The following is a 20,549-nucleotide window of genomic DNA, read 5'->3' as shown; positions in this document are numbered from 1 at the left end:
CAGGGAGCTCAAACCCACTGAAAAAGGGCCTGGGGTTTACTATGCCACAGCCTACCTGAGTCCAATCTTGGCTCTGGCAGCTGTTTCTGATGGTTGAGATTAGCCTCTGAACATGCGCAGAGTGTTACAGAGTACCACCCGAAAGGGGTTGTGCTTGAAGGGGGGCATTCTAAGAAGATCAAAGCTCCTGCACGCATACAGGCGAACATCTGTGGCAGGAGAGGGGAACCGGTGGCGCTCCAGATGTTGGACTACAACTCCCATAATTCCTAACCACATTGGCTGTGGAAGTTGTGGGCTGAAGGGAGTCCCAATCACATCCAGACTACCACAGGTTCCCCACCCTCCTGTGCTATTTTACTTTTATTTTCATTCAACAAAGCTTATATGCCACTTGATTGTAAAAACCTCTAAACGGTTTACAGAAGACATTACAATTATCAGTAAAACTCTTAAGAACAAGTGATCAAAACAGTTTTAAAACAATCGGAACTGACTAAAAAGAGGAAATCACATCAACATCTGTGCCATCGAGGGTGGCCTTAGTCAATCTGGTGCCTCTAAGCTGCTTTGCACTACAACTCTTATCAGACCCCAGCTGGCACAGGCACTGGGCATTGGAGTCCGTAACAGTTGGAGACCACCACATTGGCAAAGGCTGTTCTAGGGTATAAGGGCAGCCTATTTTTGTGTGCTTCCAGCTTAAATGCAAGGTAGGCTGGACCTCAAAGCTCATGTGCAGGAATTGAGCAAAGGGAAAAAAACTACAGCCCCCAAGATCAGATGCCCTTATAAAAGCATGCCAAGCTTGTTGTTGTTGTTATGTGCCTTCAAGTCGGTTACGACTTATGGCGACCCTATGAATCAGTGATCTCCAAGAGCATCTGTCATGAACCACCCTGTTCAGATCTTGTAAGTTCAGGTCTGTGGCTTCTTTTATGGAATCAATCCCATCTCGCTTGGCCTTCCTCTTTTTCTACTCCCTTCTGTTTTCCCCAGCATTATTGTCTTTTGTAGTGAATCATGTCTTCTTGTTATTTGGCAAGAGGTTGGCAAAGAGGTAGGGTTCAGCCTTTCTGAAGTGGGGGCGGGAAGCCTGTGCTCACCCTGAAATGACTTTGTAATGTCTGCTCCATAATAAAAATGGATTGTGTGGCATGATGTCATCACACCTGAGTATGTGCTCACCAATTAGCTGGGATAGTGCATTTATCAACAGGCCCCACTTCTGTAATTTTTTTTCTAAAATGTCAAAACCAGCTGTGAACAGAGGTGGAAAAGTATGGGTCCCTGTCCCTGTCCAGGCTTAATCTTGCATCAAAATCATGGGCAGCCCAAACTCATATGGCAACAACACACTTTAAGAAGACAAACATGGGGTATCTGGGGGGCTAGCACCATCACATGGGGTATCTTAGAAGGCCCCAGGGGCTAGCACCATCACCACCTATTTCAGGCAATGAATTCTGTACATTTATTAGGGACTGTATGCACAAATCCTGCCCAGGACAAAACCAGAACCAGTAATTTTGAGAAGGGAACTCTGTTCCTATTTTTCTCTCAAAAGGCAGCCCAGTTGAGCATCATGAAAAACACTTTCAGGCAAGCATTCATCCTCATTTCACATCGTTCAAGACACGATCATGATTCATAATATGAAAAAGTACCCAGGGAGGAAGAGAAGCTACATCCTTCCCACAACCGAAGCCACCTGCGACCCCATCATCCTTGACCAATGGCCATGCTCGCTGGGCTGATGGGACTTGCAGTTCAGCAACATCTGGAGGGCCAAGGGCATTCCCCCCTGCCTGTTCTACATGCAACACAGGCAATTTACCCCTGAACAAGGACTCCCATGTTTTCCCATAGAGAGGAACATAAACGGGGGAGGGGGTGTTGATTAATGCAGAATGCATCAACTCTCACTTTACCCGTTTCAGCCAATGTACATCCCATGCTGTACAGAGCTTGCAGGCGAGAGGGTTGTGCCAACAGTTCAATGCACCCCCATCATTCAAGTGCTGTTGGACCAACGCCCGAGCACACTACAACAGATGACTCGACTGTTTGCATGATTCCTCATGCCAACATTAGGATCTCTTGCAGGGCTGCTGGGATTTATTATTGTTACTATCATATACTGATTTTTATTAACTTATAAATCCAGTGATATGACATACAAACATTTCGAGGTATACTCAGTACCACAGAGAGCCATCATACCATTTTATCAACCCCCCCAAAAAAACTGGATTATTCCTATTAAAGGTTGCATATGGCTCTCAGAACAACACATCATAACTATCCTCCAAACCATGAGCCCTTTCCTTTCCCAGCTATCATTCCCTTTAGAAATCCCTAAGCAAAAAAAGAGGGGGGACGCAGGATTTCTATATTTTGAAATTAACGCGCATTCTGCACCAGGCCGAGACGGCAACAGCCAGAATCGTAGCAGGATGGTGGCGAAACATCAGTCCAAGCCCCCCCCCCCAAACTGGGCTATGTAGACCACAAACAGGCTCAGAAACCCATCACTCCATTTTAACTTTATTTTCTTTAAAAAAAAAGAAACAGGAAAAAACAACACTCTTTTCCCTTTGCTCCAGCCCTTATAAACAGCATGCAGATTTTTTTTTTTTTTAACAAGAGAGCGTGGTGATTTCTTTTGTCATTGCTGTTGTCATTTTAAATACTGGATTTCTGATTCGCACCCTCTCAAATTTTTTTTTTTTGCACGCGCCCCCCCTCCCCTGGCCTACTCTTGTATTTCAAATACATCACAATGTGTAAGGAACTTCTCTAAAGATACTGCAAATATAAACGGAAAGGGGAATGGGGAGAAAAGAAAAAATATAATATATAATATATATATATTATATAACAGTAGTCTACTACATAAAGTGCGTGTTGATGGCTTGCAATAATTCTCACACACCCGGAGGGGTGGGGGAGAGGCAAGAGGACTCAGTCTTGAAGGAACCTTGCCCCCAGCCCCCCACTCTCCGGGACAGCCCCCCCCCTTTCCCCACTGCAACTCCATATGAGTCCTGGCATCCAGACAGTGCCTTGGGAGGTGATATAGTGCTGACTGAGAACAAACAGCCAGCATTTCCCCACCACCACCACCTTAAAAAAAAGAGCAGGATTTGCTGAAGAGCGTGCGAATCAGCATTGGGTTCTTTTATTTTTTCCTTTTTTCCCCTGGTAAAGTTTGTGTCGTCGTCGTCTTTCAATTTTAAAAAAGATTTTTCTTCCTCTTTCTTTCTTGATTGCAAGCGTCTTTCTACAGATTGGCTACCAGTGTGTGTGTGTGGGAGAGATACACCGGGGTGTGTGTGTAGAGAGAGTCAAAGATGATGATGGCGGCTGCCACCAAGGACAGCAAAGAATTCAGGGCTCAGGCTGTGAAGAACAGAACGGGGGGGGGAGGGAAGGAGAGAGAAAGTAAATGTTAATAGTTTCATTAATTACACACACACACACACGAGTTTAGAAAGCAACAAACAGAACTTCACCCAAGCGTGCTCTGGATCCCTATGAAGATTCTGTCAAATCACCGAAAAATATATACACGTAATTGTGATGAACAAAACAGAGGCTTTTATTTTACCAGCCAAACGTTTCAGCTTCCGCCTTCATCAGCTGCTAACATACAGCAGCTAACGAAGGCAGAAGCCGAAACGTTTGGCTGGTAAAATAAAAACCTTTGAAAGACAGATGTATATGCAGCTTTTCCAAGAAAACACTCGTTCAAAACAGCTTGCAGTTTATACGTAAACTGCCTTCTGTAGCTTCCAGCAACTGGCATGCAGAAGCATCCTGCCTCCGAGCGTGGAGTGACAGCGTAGCCATCGTGGCTAACAGCCACTGACAGCCTTATCCTCCATGGAATCTGTCCAATTCTCTTTTAAAGCGCTAGAAGTTGGCAGTCATCACCACCTATGCCAATGGCTGTCAATCCTCCCAAAGGAGGATTGGGAGGCAAAATACGACACCCCACCCCACCCACACACTTCAATGTCCTACTTCACATTAACTTAGCCCCGGAGCCCTCAAGAGCCTGCAGTCAGAAAATCACAGCAGAAATCCAACTCGGGACAGGCAGCCCTTTTAAAAACCCCGACTATCTAAGAGCCAATGGGATGCAGAGCAAAGGGTGGGCAACCCCGACGCGGCCCTCCATGCCTCTCTTATCTGGCCCTCGGAACTCTCCTTCAGTGGCCCCAGTACGCACCTTCCTTGACTGTTTTTTGGAACCTGCCCTTGAACTGATTGTGCTTGCCTGGATAGAAGATTGTGTGTGTGTGTGTGTGTAAACTACCCTACTATACCAAGGAGCATTTGCATCCATTGCCCTGCCCACTTTTCCCTCTGGCTCCACCCCCCACTGGCATACGGCCCTCAGAAGGTTTGGCCCAGCAGGGAAAGCGGCCCTCTGTCTGGAAACAGTTCCCCACTCCTGGACTCCACAGTGACCCTAGTTCGCACCCTGGCTCCTTTATGAACCTCACTGGGTGGACTGGGCCCAGCCACCTTCCTCTTCGCTGAAATCTATCTCGCAAGGTTGTTGCGAGGAAGAAGTGGGGAGACTCCACCCGCGGCATCTCTAGGGAGGGCTGAGAATGTCTTGGCTGAAACCCCAGAGAGCCACTGCTTCTCCCCCAAGAGGTTTCTTCGCACCTACAGGCCCTGCGCTTCCATCCAGGGAAGGAAGAGGAATTTCTCACAAATTCCTTTTGCCAAGTCAGATCACTGGTCTGCCTAGCTCAGCACTGTCAACACTGACCGGCAGGGGCTCTCCGAAGTTGCAGGCAGGGGGAAGGATGCCTGTCTCCGTTGCTATTACACTTTCAGGGGGGATTTGAAAACATTCCTGCTTGCCCGGGAATCTTGGTGGCTGAAGGGGGACCGATGAAAGAATGTTTCCAAGCAGTGTTTGAGAATACTCTTAACTCCTTTAGGATATTCTTCACTGTGCTTGACAATATTCTTCACTGTGCTTAAGAATGTTTTTAGTTGCAATTGTGTTTTGGAACTTTTTAAAAGCTGGTTTTAGCAGGTTTTTCTTTTTCATGTTAAATTGTTTTGTTTAGGATTGCCGCCCTGCGCTCCGTCCGGAGGAAGGGTGGGATTCAAGTTCAGCCATAGAATCATAGAATAGTAGAGTTGGAAGGGGCCTATAAGGCCATCAAGTCCAACCCATTGCTCAATGCAGGAATCCAATCAATCAATATCAACCAACCTGCTAGGGATCGAACCTGGGACTTTCTGCATGCAAAACAGCCCACCACCACTGAGCTAAACCCTCTCTCAATTCCCAAGGGGAATGATTGCTATTCAAGGACACAATCCAGCAAGGCAAAAGCACTCGAGGAGGGTGCGCGGGAGTGCCAGGGAGGGACGTGGCCTTGGGGAAGAATCCCGAGGGCAAGACAGAGAGGCTTGGAGGAACCTGAGCTTGTCCACACCTGGTCTACATGAAACAACCCCCTCGACTCTTGGAAAGTGGGGTGGGGGGGTCCCGCTCCCGCTCCCCCAGTGCTGGATTAAATCCCATGCAAGAGACACATTAGATCTTACTTGGGAGCGAGGGGGAAGGAGACGGAGGAAAGATGGATGTCAAGAGAAAAATGTGGCTGCAAGCCACGCAGATAAAAGCTGGGCCTGGGTGTGGCAGGGGGAGAGAGAGAGAGAGAGAAGATTGTGCCTCTGCTTAAGTGCGCTAGTGCGATGAGGCCAGAGACTAGGCAAAGATGGAGTGGGAAGCTCACAGGAGGAGAGGAATAATTTTTTTTCCAGGGTGAGCTTACAAATCAGGATAGCTGAGGATTGCTATGCAAAAGCAGGAGAGGAGAGAAGAGCGAAAGAAGCAAAGAGGAGTAGTAGTTTTGGAACAGCAGAGTTGGAAAACGGAGCTGGGGGGGAGAGAGGGAAAAGGGAAAAAAACACAACCCATACATCAGCCAGTTGAGGCACACTTCAGACACACACACAGAGCATTTATGATCATGGTCACAAGTGCCCCACCCCCCACCCTGCCCAAATCACAGTGGCTGCATAATCTGCTATGCCGCCCCCCTCCCCCAATAAAAAGAGTAAGGATGCAAACTAAGTTCAGATGCCTGCCCCCGCAGCCAAGACTCATCCATCCGCTTCCAAAAATTGCCTTGGAGTTTTACAGCCATCCTTTTTTTAAAAAAACAAATCTGCACAACAATTTTATTACTAAAAGAGGAATCCCGACGGAAGTCCCCTCCCTGCAGGGACATTCAAGCTTTTACGAAGGCCAGGAGAGCGCGAGCGCAAGGCGCCATCATCTTGTGGCAGCGAGTCCCTTCCATTAATTGCACGCTGCGCGAAGGGGCATCCCTTTACCTGCCCTCAATTTGCCACAAGACAAAAAGGGAGTCCTCCTTTGCGCAGCATGAGAAGGCAGTGCAGTGAGTGGGAGGGCGGGGGAACCTTTATTTATTTAAAACATTTCTATGCCGCTCTATCTTCGAAGAAGCTCAGAGCGGCGAACAATTCCGTGATAAAAAATACAATGTAAAAACAACAGTAGCAGCTAAGAATACCCATTTAAAACGTTAGATAATAAGCCCTATTCAATAAAATGATCCTAATCATCTCATAGGTAAAAGATTTCCTAATCCTTAATCCGGGTTAAAAGCAAGACGAAAAAGATATGTTTTAACCTGGCGACGAAATGCAGGGAGTGAGGAGGTTAACCGTGCCTCTATAGGCAGGGAGTTCCAGAGTCTCGGGGCGATAACTGAGAACGCCCTGTCTCTGGTTCCTACCAGATGAACTTGGGTGGAAGAGGGTATCTTAAGGAGGGAGTTATTGGAGGACCTAAGAAAACGGGGAGGGTTATAAAAAGACAGCCGGTCGGATAGATAGACAGGGCCCAAGCCGTAAAGGGCTTTAAATGTCAACATCAGCACCTTGAATTGAGTCCGGAAGCAGATCGGCAACCAATGCAGATGTTGCAACAGAGGAGTTGTGTGAGCACGAATATCCAACCCAAAGGGCCACATGCCCTTCTGGGGCCACGTGCCACAGGCGCAGAAGGGGACACACACCTGCGGTGGACGCTCCGGCCCAGGTCGTCACTGTTGTTTGCAGGTGGAGAGCTTTCGGATCTTGCTACTGGTGGAGGAGACGGCCTTGCGGGAGGGGTTCGACGACGCGCTTGCCCGCCGCTCGCCTTTCGACTTGCCAGCAAGCTGCACCGGCTCAGTCCCATTCATGCAGACCGGCTTGGGCAGCCCCCGGCTGCTGCGACTCTTCCCGTTCTGCCTGGCTTCCTCATCAAGCACCTGCCCTGGAAGGTAAACACACACACACACGCACAAAAAAAAAACAGGTACAGAAAAGGCCCGTGCCATGGAGCATGTGCAAAGGGGTGTTTCGCTGCACTACTGGCTACATCAGAAGAGCCTGGCTGCTGCATCGGACCCAAAGGAGACCCACCCAGCCCGGCATCCTGTAGTCACAGCAGCCAGCCGGACGCTCCGGTGTGAAGCCCACAAGCAGGACCTGAGCTCCCTTGTGATTCCCAGTAATGCATTCAGAGGAATGCTGCCTTTGATAGCAGAGGGAGAATATGGCCGTGGTGGCTAGCGGCCCTTGATAACCTTATCCCCCAAGAATTGTTACTAACCCTCTTTTAACGGCAGGGGCCATCGCAACCTCTTGTGGGAAGTGGTACCATTTGGAGACTGTCTCCCACCCTTGTCAAAAGGCTGCCTGCTCGTCCTCTCTGCTTTCCTCCCTTCCATGAGAGGCACCCTAACTTTTCACTCGCCTTCCCCCCACCCAGAAATAATTGCTGCCCCCAACACCACACAAAGTGAAAAAAGGCTCATTGTTCCAGGTCTTAAAAAAAAGGAGGGTCGCCTTTATCTGAGAGGCCAAGGATTTTATCGTCATCGTGATTATTTTCAAAACGAGCAAGGATTCCTTAGAGGCTGAACAACAACTGCTTAGCTCAGCAGCTGGAGAAGGGGCAAGGGAGACGCACGGAGAATAAATATGTGCAGAATCGTGTTTGGGAGACAATGCCCCCTCCGATCCGGCTCACGTCTGGTTCCCCCGCACCTCCACCTGCCTCCGAGCAGATTCTGCCAAGGCAATTTTCACGCAGAGAAGCAAACAGGACAAGCCATGTCTTTTCAAGTCGGGTGACTCAGAGCCAGCAGCTTAAAAAGGAAGGGGGCGCGAGGAGATGATGTCCAATTTTGCCAAAGGACGCACGCGGCTCCCACCCCCTGCGCTTCACGCACAAAGAGCCCAAACGTCACGGCAATTCCCAGCTCACGGCCACCGTCACAACCACCTGTAAAGGGTGCCACGGGGGGGGGGGGAGGGAGGCCTGAGATGAAATCCGTAACAACAAAAACACTTGAGCATGACAGAAAACGGTCTTGCAGGATGCTGCCTCTTCCTGCCTGGGTAGCTCCCGCCCTGCCCCAAATCCATCACCACAACAGAGCTTTAACACACGGATGACAGCAGTGGCATGCGTTAAGAATTTCAAAGGGTGAATGTAAGAACAGCCTGCTGGATCAGGGCAGTGGGCCATCTAAGTCCAGCCTCCCGTTCTCACAGCGGCCAACCAGATGCCCCAATGGGAAGAAGCCCTGAAGCAGGCCTTGAGCGCAACAGCAACTCTCCCCTCTTGTGATTCCCAGCAACTGGGATTCAGAGATAGACTGCCCCTGGGTGTGGAGGTTCCATTCTCAGCTGTCACGGCTCAGAAGAGCCCTGCCAGACCAGGCCAAAGGGGGCCCATCTAGGCCAGCGTCCAGTTCTCACAGTGGCCAACCAGATGCCTCTTCTGCGAAGCCCGCAAGCAGGACCGGAGCGCGAGAGCAACTCTCCGCTCCTGCAGTATTCAGAAGCATACTGCCTCTGATAGCCTTTTCCTCCATGAATCTGTCTAACCTTTTAAAGGCATCCAAGATGGCGGCCATCACAGCCTCATGTGGGAGCGAATCCCATCGTTTAACTATGCACTGTGTGAAGGAGTCCTTCCTTTTGCGTGCTCATCAGCACTATACCTTTAAAAGCAGTATTGTACCATTTTAAACAGCCATGGCTTCCCCCAGAGAATCCTGGGAATTGTAGTTTGTTCAGGGTGCTGAGAGTTGTTAGGGGGGCCCCTATTCCCTGCCCAGAGCTACAATTCGCAAAGGGGTTGAATCGTCAATCGCTCTTTCCCAGGGAATGCTGGGCACTGCAGCTCTGTGGTTGTGACTCTCTTTAATAGCAGCAAAAACTGAAATGGCTAAAGATTGGAAACACCCAAATCTGCCGGTGATACTAGATTGGTTTAACAGAATATGGAACACCGTTAAGAGGAACAAAATGTTCAAACAGGTAAACGTATGGAGAATTGGTCAGTCTTTCTTACGTTGTGGAATCAGAAATATTAGGAGAATAAGCAGCCATAAAAGTTATTTTCTTCACTTTAACAAATGTATGTAGTTTTATTTCCTTTTAAAACAAACCAAAAACAGTTCCCAGGATTCTTTGGGAGGGGGAAGCCCTAACTTGGATTTCTACGAGGGACTCTGGTTTTTATATGTCATTCTGTAGACAGCGCACTTTTGAGAAGGATGCAGTCAGAGTCGAGGAGGGCAATGAGGGTGATCAGGGGACCAGAAACAAAGACCTGAGAGGAGAGACTTCAAGAACCAACAAAGCCATAATCTGGTATTGTGGACTCAGAGCAGAAGGGCCCAGGATCAAATCCCAGTTGAGCTACAGAGGTCACTGGGTGATCTTGGTCCAATCACTCCTTCCATCCAACCTTGCAGGGTTGCTGAGAAGATAAAACAGTGCCCGAAGGAGAACCTTGTATGCTATCCTGAGCTCCTTGGAGGAAAAGTGGTCGAAGAATGTAATAAATAATTAGGGCATTGGGGCAGTATGTGAATTTGAAAACAAAAAAATACCACACCATTAAGACCACACTGATTACACCCCCCCAAAATTTTTTAACAACGTATTTTTGGGATCTTGCTGCATCTTGTCTGGCCAAAGTTTTCCTCTCGCTGCTGAAAAGCTGAAACGCATCACCTCCCCAGTTTTGCTTTATCAATCTGTCTGTGTGTCCGCACATGCGTGCATTTATAAGGGGGAGGCCTGACCGTGAAACTGTAAGCTTGTGCACCTAGACGCTTGCCGGTTTTAACTCCTGCAGGTTTTTTTTTAAAAAAAAATAGAGAAAGAGAGTGGTGAAATGATCTGTTCCTTCCAACCTCTGTTTTCAGCAAGGCCTTTAATGCCCACGGACAAAGAAAGCAGAGTGGTGATGGTGTTTTTGCGGGCAGTTTTTTTTTTTTAAACTTTCAGCCAAGCAACATCAATTTTTAAGTAACTGTTTCAGAGGGAAGGGAAAGAGAAAAACACAAAGCAAGCAACTCCTCAAGTTCCTTCTTCCTCTGATCAATGGGAGCCTTAATGAGTTTCCCTCCCTCTCCCCTCCCATAAGCCAGTGTCCACCCCCGCAAAGTGACTCACTCGTTCTCTCTGCCACCGCCACCCCTGCCTGCGGCAGCCTGGTGTTCCCAAACACTGCAGGAGAATTCATCAAGAAAAAAGATATATTTGAGGGTGGGGGGGTGAAGGAAGAGAAGACCATCTTTAACACAGAATCCCAAAGTCCCTTTAGAGCTGCCTGTGATGAAAGGGAACTCCATTGCCCTCAGACATAGTCTCTCCCCTTTCACCAAGGGTACCCCACAGGCCAGGGTGGCGGTACATTCTGAATCCACCATTGCAGCGGATTTGCCAACTCAAGACCTGCAGCACGCGCTCAAAACAAACCCAGATGCCCCCAAATTCCTAGATCTCATGACCATGGAGGAACTTAAGCACCTGGGGGAAGGGGGGATTTCAGGAAGTGAACAGAGCGTCCCAAGGCCAGGGGACAGAGTTTTCCATGTAGCTAGCCGCCCAATTATGCAAGCCATGTGGAAGTTTGTCCTGGTACAGAACTGGGCTCCTGATGTAGATTTCGAGCAGTAGCTTGAACTGCTGGGGGTGGTGGGGAGAGAGAAGGGTGGTTGTTGGTGGGTCCTTCCTGAAATCCACAAATTCCACTTCCCAATTCTCTGGTATTGTAGGCAAACGCTGCAGACTTCTAAGATAAGTAGCTATAGGGGTCTAGCATAGCTGTGGGGAACCTTTGGCCCTCCAGATGTTGCTGAACTAACAGAACATAAACGCAGCCCTGCTGGAACAGGCCTAAGGGGCCCCATCTAGTTCAGCATCCAGCAAGCATGGCTCCCCCACCGGAAAGAGAACCCAGGGTCCTCTGTAATTTGAAAGCAGTTTCCACTTGCATGCTTGCAAAACACCTAGCATGCACGACAATCCTTCTTTGCCAACGCTCAAAATGGATATTATGAATGATGTCACTACTGCTGCCGCTACCAAAATGTGCCCACATTTGGCTGTCCGTTAACCCTGGGCTCCCAAACCTGCAGGCTGACCTCGTCGATTTGTTTTAAAAAAAATTGATACCCCCCACCTTATTTCCAAAGAAATGAAGGTGGCTTATACGGTTCTGCTCCTTCCCATTTTATCCTCACAACAATCCTGTGAGGTAGGTTAGACCAAGAGAGAGAGTGACTGGCCCCAGCTCACGCAGTGAGCGAGCTCTGTGTCTGAGTGGGAGGATCTGAACCCTGGTCTCCCAGGGCCCAAGTCAGACACTCTTAAGCACTACAGCACACTTGATGAGTAGGGGACATATCCTGTGTAAAGTGTCACAGTTCTATCTTGAGACTCAAAAAACCCCACAGGTTAGCCTACCCTACCTCACAGGGTTGTTGTGAGGACCTTGTCAGTGGTGGCTTCCTGTTTGTGGAATGCCCTGTCCAGTGAGGTGTGTCTGTCTCCATCATCATAGACTTTTAGGAAGAATCTGAAAACATCCGTGTTTACCCAGGCGTTGGATGTCTGAAGGAGACTGTTCCTGAAATCACTAGATGGAAGAACGTGATTGGCAGCTGCTCTCCACAGGCAGAGGCTTCCCTCCTACCCCAGACCACACCTGCTAAAGATTCTTTTTAAAGATTCTTTTAGGTGGACCAGAAAATGTTTGGGGACTTGAGATTATTTTCTAGCCATTTCTCAGCTGGACTTTTAACAAACGGGGTCTTTGTTACCTGATGCACGCTTTCAGGAATGGGGGTGAGCCATTATCAGCTAATATAAAATAATCCACAGCTTTGCTGTCTCTCTGGGACCTCCTTTGACAGATACCTGGTCTACTCTCCGCTGAATTGCGAAGCCTCTAAAATGAGAGCCAGCTTTTTTTAAAAGAAGAGGAGAATAAAAACCAACAAAGATTTTATTTTGCTATTCAAATCAAAGCTTAGCTTACTAGGTCACAAAAAGGTTGCAAAAACAGCTTTACTCAAAACCTCTAAACGCAACAATAAATCTGAATACAAGGATGCACGTGCTTTTGGGTGGGTGGGTGGGTGGGCTGTGGAACTTTTTAAGAGCCTGCGTTACCCAGGAGAGATGGCAGAAGAGGCACTAAATCGACAAGACGACTATCAACCACCTTCCCTAATTGCACATCAAGCCCACTGACTGACAGCTCTCAAAAGGCCCTCCCCACCGCCTCCCCGCAACTGCGGCTGTTTGCACACACAGCAGATAATGGCAGCGATTGGTGCTGTGGAGACGATCTGCCGCACCCGCGTTCCACCCAGCGGGCACGAGAGACGTACAGGCAAGTGCTGAACGCGCAAACGGCCCTGGTCTAGGGCCCCAAAGAGAGCCCTTTCCCAACCTGGGGTGGGCTGGCTGGGGCTGGTGGGACTTGTAGTCCGAAACATCCAGAAAGGGCTCTCTGAAAGTCACAGGAGCAGTTGGGCCTGGAGGGGACAAGTGGGAAGCCGGACCCAGGATCAGCCAGATGGATGACCAGCAGCCGTGACACAGAACTAGAGCATTCAAAGTGCCGGGCACCCAGGATTGCTACCAGCAATACATTACCCCCCCCCCCAAAAAAACCCCACACCTACCTTCAGGGAGGGTGACAGAGCAGAGCAGCCAAGCTCGTCACAAGGAACCATCAACGGGGTGGCCCCAGTCTGTAGTCGGGCTTTGTGTGTGTGTGTGTGTGTGGGGAGAGGAAACAACCCGTCTGTTTTCAAAGGTCTTATGGAACAGAGCAGGCATTTTGTTGGAACGAGGAGGGCACAAGGGTGGTTCGACTCCCCTGCCTGGCCAACCACCCACACACCCACACACACCAACCGTCCAAGGCCATAACTGTTCTAGCTGGTAGAGAAACAAGCGGCCAACTCTTCTTCTGCTTTCTCCTGCGCTCTCTTGCCATCTAAGCTAAGCTTCCATCTTTCCTCGGCGCTGGTGGTCGCGTCTCCTTCCTGAAAGAGGTACGCAAGCAACCCTTCCTGATCTGCGCTCTCCTCTTCGCTAAGCCCTGCCTCGCTTTCACCTGAGGAAACGCAACGGGGGAGTTTGTTAGGGCGAGGTGGGATGGAGGAGGAGAAACAAGGCAGGCGGAAACATCCCGGGGATTTGCAAGGCGGGATAAACCAGGAAAAACACAAATGCAGAAGGGCCGAAGTCAAATATACAGTGCAATCGGTAGATGGCATATAAACCCCACGCGGGACTAAATGGGAGCTGCAATTCCACGGGAACGCACAGAACATGGTACTAAGCAGAAGAATCTCTGAAAAAGCACGGTTTTCATGAGCAAGTTCCTAGTCCTTATGGGTGCAAAGTATGTGGGTTATGCCATCTGAAATCTCAGCCGCCAGATGGCTGGTTACAGTTTGAGTGGGCGAGCGCAGGGCTCTGTGACCTGAGTAGTTCTCTAGCCCTCTCTGCGATGAGCAAGGACAGCGTTACACGGAAGAGCAAAAACATAAAAAAGGAAATGGTGGCTTGGAATAACCTGATGAGTTACGTTGTTTTTTAAAAATGGACTGAAAATGGCAAAAGAAAATAAAAAATGCGGAGGGCAGGGGGGAGGAATGTACAAGCCTGCCCAACTGAACTTTTTTGAGATTTCGATGGGCTGGCTGCAATTTCGCTTTTCTTAAGCATAGAACACACAGGCAAGGATTAGTGCAGCATAACCTTACAAACAAGACTACCCCAACCTGACGCCCACCAGTTGGTTTGGACTCCCAGCTCCCATCAGCCCCCAGGCAGTACGGACATGACTGGGAGAGGCTCCCTGAAAACTCACTCTCTCTCTCTCTCTCCCTCCCTCCCTCCTCCTAGCACTAAGACATCGTTCAAGAGCGAGCGAGCGCATCATGGACTGCTTTTGCAGAGAGGGGACAGCAACAATGCCAAAGCCTGGCTCTGCCCTTTGCATTCTTTCCTCTTGCTCCTGAAAAGTACATGAGGCTGACGGCCAACCCTGTAAGCCACTGGCTAGTCTGTCTTTACAGGGTTAAAACCACCCCCCAACCTCACAGGTGCACGCATGCACGCACATTCATTCTCTTCTCTGACCCCCCCCCCCAGTGCCCTTTGCTTGGCCACTGTGAGCAACTGGGGCAGAAGGAAGAAGAGGAATGCTCAATAGGACAGAAAAAATAAGCTAAAGGGGAGAACCACACCTCTCCTGAATTTAGCGTGACAGATGCTCAGCCCGCTGTGAACACACAGCTATTTTAAAAGCTGATCTTAAATATAATCTGAGGGGAGGGGAAAGAGGAAGACGCTTGGGAGAACCATCAGGGGAAAGAAACAAAGAACCACAGAGTTGGAAAGGGTGTACTAGGAGGTCATCCAGTCCAACCCCTTGCTCAAGGCAGGCAATCCACAGCTAACAGGTGGCTGCCCAGCCAGTTCTGCCTGAAGACCTCCAGCAAGAGACAGCCACCCCCCGCCACCCCTCATGTTCAATCATGATCTACCCTCCTGGGAAATTCAGCCCACTAGATTTAACCCTGTGCCCTGTGGCAGCAGCAGATAACAAGGGTTTGCCCTCTCTCGGGGGCGATGGCCCTTCAGGGATTGGAACAGGGAAACACAGAATACATTTAACCCCAGAGAGACGGGGGAAAACCGAGCAGGATCATATTCGTGTTAGATGTGGGATCCCATCACGTGCCTTTTGGGGGGGGTGTCAGGCTACAGGATTTGTGGGGAGAGGGGTACTGGCTCAGCTATCTTCGAAACAAATCAGTTTAGGCTTGCACTTTGCGCCCCCCCCAACCCTGCCCCCAACTCCAGCTCCACTGTCTTGGTGATCTCTGCAGAACAGAAGTAAGAAAGGACTCCATCTAACTGCTTGGCCCTGTCAATATTTTAAAAAGCATTTCGGCAGCCACGGTTGCTTTTCTATTTCTGGAGAAGAGAGCAGCTGGCTTGAGTTTGCAAAAGCTCCAGTTCTGTCGGTTTTGGGGAAGGTGAAGTGGGGAGACTGCCTCTGGGTGCCTTTTCCCTGCCGTCCGAGTGCAGGCAGTTGGTAATGGGAGCAGAGCTGTATTGGTGGTGGCGCCTGGCGCACGTGTGGGTGTGAACTCAGAACCCCTTTAAATGAGTCTCTTGCATGTGAGAGGCCAGTGATGGTGTAGTGGTTAGAGTGCCAGACTGGGGACCTGGGATAGACCAGGGTTCAAATCCCCTCCTGTCCATGCAGCTTGTTGGGTGACCTTGTGGGCCAGTCACTGTCTCTTTCAGGCTAACCTACCTCACAGGGTTGCTGTGAGGATAAAATAGGGAAAGGGAGAACCATGTTTGTATGCCACCTTGAGCTCCTTGGAGGGAAGGCGGGATACAAGTGTAACAGTAAATAAAATGTGCAAGAACACCTGACCGGCACAGCTGGCCCCACCAACCCCATCATTACGGCAGCCTTTGGAGGTGCAAGCTGCCCTTTCCAGCCAATTTTCGGGGACATAAACTGAACGCACAACTTTTTTCCCTTGCACATCTGCAGGAAGGAGGCTTCCCACTTTGGCGCTATCTGTACAATACCGGCTGCACATGCCAACAACATGACTAGGCACAAACCAGGCTCATCCTTATCTCCTCGCAGGTGCACCATCCCCTCCTCGCTGGAAGCTGCAAACCGGCTAGGCCGCCAAGATGGTTCTGCTCCCGTGAGTTCCCTTTGGCCTCCGCACAGCTCCCTTACCTGGTACCGTGAAGTCCTGAGTGTAGATGATCTCGTCCTCCAAACAGTCATCTTTCAAGTCCTCGTCTTCCTCCTCTTCCTCGTAGCCGTGAAGGTCCTCCAAGTAAGGCACCACCGTCATGCTTCGCCACCGGTCCTTGGTCTCCGGGCTGGGCGGGATGGGGACCAGAGGCTCAGACTGAGTGTGCTTTTTCCGAAACCAGCTTTTTGGGAAGCAGAGAGAGAGAGGGTGGATACCTTCCTTTCATTCTTAGAAATGGGGGGGAGGACCGCAAAAAGAGGGCAAAGAAGTGCTTAATACCCACACGTTTATCTGAAGCTGTTTCTGGAATGTTTTTATTTATTTTATTTATTTTATTTATTTATTATTTAATTTGTGTCCCACCCTTCCTCCCAGTAGGAGCCCAGGGCGGCAAACAAAGCGGTAAAAACACTTTTTATCTGCAACTGTGTGTTTGTTTTTGAAATGTTTCAACAATAACTGTTTTCAGAATGTTTTTTAAAAATTTTTTAGAATGCTGCTGCTGCTGTTGTTGTTGTTAAATCGTCTGGTTAACGTGTTTGCTGCCCAGGGCTCCTTCAGGGGGAAGGGGGGGATATAAATAAATAACAACAATACGTACAAACCCCAATACATCATCATCATCATACGGAAGGGGGGGGGGGAGAAGAGATACCCAAGCACTCACTTGTGATGTCTTATCTGCTGTATTGAAAATCTCTTGGCTGGTTCATATTCGAGCATTCCTGCAAAGAATGAGAAGGGGGGGGGAGGGAAGAGAGAGAGCCATGTAAGCTAAGGGTTGAATTCTAGGCAGGGGTACAGAGCCCCCCACTCCCCAACCTCATGACAATCCCTCTTGTGAAGTTACCACATTCAGAAAGAGAGAGTAGGGAGGCAGTTCAGCTCTACAGCCGGTGTGGTTTAAAACTCACAAACCACTGGCCCCAGTTCTACGACACCAACCCAAAGCACATCCCAATGGGGGCTCTGGAAAAAGCCGCTCCCCTTGGCCTAAAATGTCCCCGTGTGTGATGGATTTAAAACGTGCTAGCCTTCTCCTAGTAAAGAGGGCCATGGTCAATGCTGTGGACTAGAACAGCCTTCGGCCACGATGACATGGCGCCCTCCAGCTGGTGTTGGACTACAACGCCCATTGCCCCCCCCCATGGCCATATGGTGCCAGGGCTGATGGGAGTCGCAGTCCAAAACCACCAGAATGGTGCAGCAGGTTGGGGAAGGCTTCTCTGATGCTTTCAAGTTCTCTTGACACGGAATTACGGCACAGAGGGGGTGAAGGCAATGCGGCCAACGCAGTAAAGGGGGAGCAGGCAGGGGAGGGGCAAGGAAGGGCAGTCAGCACCCCCAACGCTGCCTCTGAACGCAATCTCACTCAGATGTATGGCTCTCGCCTCAGAAGCTTTTGCAAGCCAAGGATTGTGCGCGCCAAAAACATCCCGACTCCTCTAAGAGCATCTTCCCACAAAAACCACATGGATGTTCTTTCTGAGCTGTCTGACGGGAAATCCAGCCTCCCCCTTGCTTACACGCTGGCAGGAAGATCTTCCCAAAAAAGGGCCCTCATTTATTATTTATTTAAAAGAGGATTTTTTTTTTTTAATGACCACTCTTCATCAGAAGAAGAAGAAGGGGAAAAAAGGCTCCTGGAGCAGTTTGCTAAGTTCAGCAATAAAGACAGCCTGTGCGCGCTGGCTTTCGATCAAAGAGGCACGATGGAAAAGAAAAGAGGACTTGGGAGGGAGAGGGGAAAAAGGAAACTGAAGAACTAGTTCTTAAGCTTACAAGTTCTTAGAACGGCCAGCTGGAATGAAAACAGTTCAAGCAGGAGAAGCAGCCAAAATGGAGTGGCCCTGCTGCCTTCTTCTCCTTTGCTGGACCGACAGAACAGCCCTGCTTCCCTTCTCTCCACTGCTGAGCCAGTGGAGCAGCCCTGCTTCCCCTCTCTGCTCTGCTGAGCCGACGGAGTGGCCCTGCTTTCCTTCTCTCCTTTGTTGAGCTGACGGAGCGGCCCTGCTTCCTTTCTCTCCACTGCTGAGCCAGTGGAGTGGCCCTGCTTCCCCTCTCTCCTCTATTGAGCTGATGGCCAGCCCTGCTTCCATTCTCTGCTCCGTTGAGCCGATGGAATGGCCCTGCTTCCCTTCTCTCCACTGCTGAGCCAGCGGAGCGGCCCTGCTTCCCCTCTCTCCTCTGTTGAGCTGATGGGCAGCCCTGCTTCCATTCTCTGCTCTGCTGAGCCGACAGAGTGGCCCTGCTTCCCTTCTCTCTACTGCTGAGCCAGTGGAGTGGCCCTGCTTCCCCTCTCTCCTCTGTTGAGCTGATGGGCAGCCCTGCTTCCATTCTCTGCTCTGCTGAGCCGACGGAGTGGCCCTGCTTTCCTTCTCTCCTTTGTTGAGCTGATGGAGCGGCCTTGCTTCCATTCCTAGCTCTGTTGAGCTGACGGAGTGGCCCTGCTTCCCTTTTCTCCTTTCCTGCGGTCTGATGGAACAGCTGACGGAGGGAACATTTCACTTCTCTGTGGGGGAAGGCGAGTGAACCATTGCCGAGTCTGTTGCATCAAGGAAGGGCTTCTCTGGAGGTAGCCAGCGTACTGCCCATCAGATGCTGCTGGACTCCAACTCTCATCAACCCAGCCAACATGGCCAATGGTCAGGGAGGGCGGGATCTGCAGCCCTGGAAGGCACTGCATTGGCTCTCCCTGCTCTAATGCAATCTGGAATTGGGCTCTTTAAAGTTTTTATTTATCTATTTGTTTATTTATTGTATTTATATACCGCCCCATAGCCGAAGCTCTCTGGGCGGTCCTTTTAGAAGGAGCTGGCGTTTTCTAGAAGGCCGTGGGGTTTTGCTTTATTGTTTTTAAAACATGCACATACTGTAGCTCTCTCTGAAAGTTTTCTAATAAATTGAAACAGATTAAAGCGCAGCAACGGGGCCAGGCACTGCCAAGGCCTGCCTGTGTTGCTTCCCACACTCCTATTTGGCTGGGGAGAAGGGCTTTTGATCCTGCGTGGTTTCCAGTTTGACGCACCTTGCGCATTACTTAAGTTTGAGCTGCCTGAGGGCTTGGAGAGAGAGAAAGAGAGAGAAGCTCTCAGGGCTGGCAGCAGCTTGCTCACTCTGCCCTAGGGCCAAGCAAGGGAGGGCCGCAACAGACAGGACTGAGGGCCGTGCTTGGGAGGTGGGAAAGAGAAGCTGGCAGGGAGCCACGGCGGCAAGCAACGTGATGCGCAGCGACGGCCCCTTCCCGCTGCTGCACCAAGCAGGCTTGAAAGAGCTTGCTGGCCTGCAACTTTTGCAACTGGCTAGGAATGTAAAAAGCAAAATCTATTTCTCACAGCGCTCAGTTTAGAAATGGAGCAGCAGCAGCAGCAGCGGCAGAAGTCACTCTTTCAGAGAAATCCTGCCGTCGCAGCTTTGCAAGCGTCAGCACCACTCAGTGCCCTGAAGCTGCAGGCTACCCCCTTGCCCCCAAACAGTAGGAACTTGCTTGGTCTGGAGACTCACTCAACGCTCGGGGGGCAAAAGCATTCCTGTCCGGGCTGGCTTTCTTTTTTTTTTAACGGAGAGAGCAGGGAGAATCTCAGATCAGTTTACAGGACTCTTTTAAATCTATTTTAGCACGTACTTTATTGCATCTGGAGCACTGGGGGGGAGGAGGAGAGGGAAGTGGCGGTGATGTGCATACCTGTATTGATTTTTTTTTTTTTGCAGCACTGCTGCTGCCCACCCCAAGTCCTTCAGATGAGGAGGGCTGGGAATCTAAAAATAAAAGCAAGGTCTGCTGCGAAAGAACCAGCACCGGCTGTTCAGAGAACAGTTGCAGGCCCTGTCTTATGTAACAGCCTCTGAAAGATACCAGAAGTATAGCCATTGCAAAATCAAAATAGCCCCAACAGATGGCTCCGATTGGAAGATTTTTTTGGGGGGGGGGGAAGCAGGAAGAAACCAACTCCTCGCAAGGTTTGTTTGAAACGTGAGGAGGGGACGCCACTCCAATTTTCGTATCTGAAATGCCGAATAACTCATACATACAGCGCCACCTACAGCGACCACTTAGGAAATGCAGCCTTCTGAAACAGGAGGACAGGCGGTCCCCTCCTGGTAACAAGAGGTTCTGGGATGCCTAAATTCCCTACACAGTCCTCCTCCTCCCCAATCAAGATGTGTTCATATCTCCCTGAGCAAGGCGTAGGAATGACTGCGCTTAAGAGTGCACTTGCTCATGTGCCTTTTAATAAACTGAGCCACTTTCTCACCTTTTTTTTCTTGGGGGGGATTGGAGGTCACCAAGTTTCTAGCACTCATTAAGTCTGTGAGAGACCTGGAAGCCCCTTTGCTTCTGCCAGAAGCTTTACCTCTATCCTTCTTCCTCTC

At 49.8% G+C, this 20,549-nt stretch overlaps 1 protein-coding gene across 3 annotated transcripts in view; it reads right to left on the bottom strand.

Moving 5' to 3' along the window:
• Positions 1-3,002: 3,002 nt before the first annotated feature.
• The window catches only part of STK11 (serine/threonine kinase 11), a 41,064-nt gene continuing 23,517 nt past the window's right edge, over positions 3,003-20,549 (bottom strand). For all 3 annotated transcript variants that reach the window (XM_061600735.1, XM_061600737.1, XM_061600736.1), the window contains exons 8-11: positions 16,843-16,900; positions 16,154-16,356; positions 7,083-7,324; positions 3,003-3,402 (exon numbers count right to left, since the gene is read on the bottom strand). In XM_061600735.1, the coding sequence (XP_061456719.1) occupies positions 7,110-7,324; positions 16,154-16,356; positions 16,843-16,900 (476 nt within the window). In that variant the 3' untranslated portion in view covers positions 3,003-3,402; positions 7,083-7,109. The remainder of the gene's footprint in view (positions 3,403-7,082; positions 7,325-16,153; positions 16,357-16,842; positions 16,901-20,549) is intronic.

The sequence above is a fragment of the Rhineura floridana genome, chromosome 18, assembly GCF_030035675.1.
Source record: "Rhineura floridana isolate rRhiFlo1 chromosome 18, rRhiFlo1.hap2, whole genome shotgun sequence".
Lineage (NCBI taxonomy): Eukaryota > Metazoa > Chordata > Lepidosauria > Squamata > Rhineuridae > Rhineura > Rhineura floridana.
The sequence above is the reverse complement of the archived record's forward strand: the minus strand, read 5'-3'. Positions and strand labels throughout refer to the sequence as shown.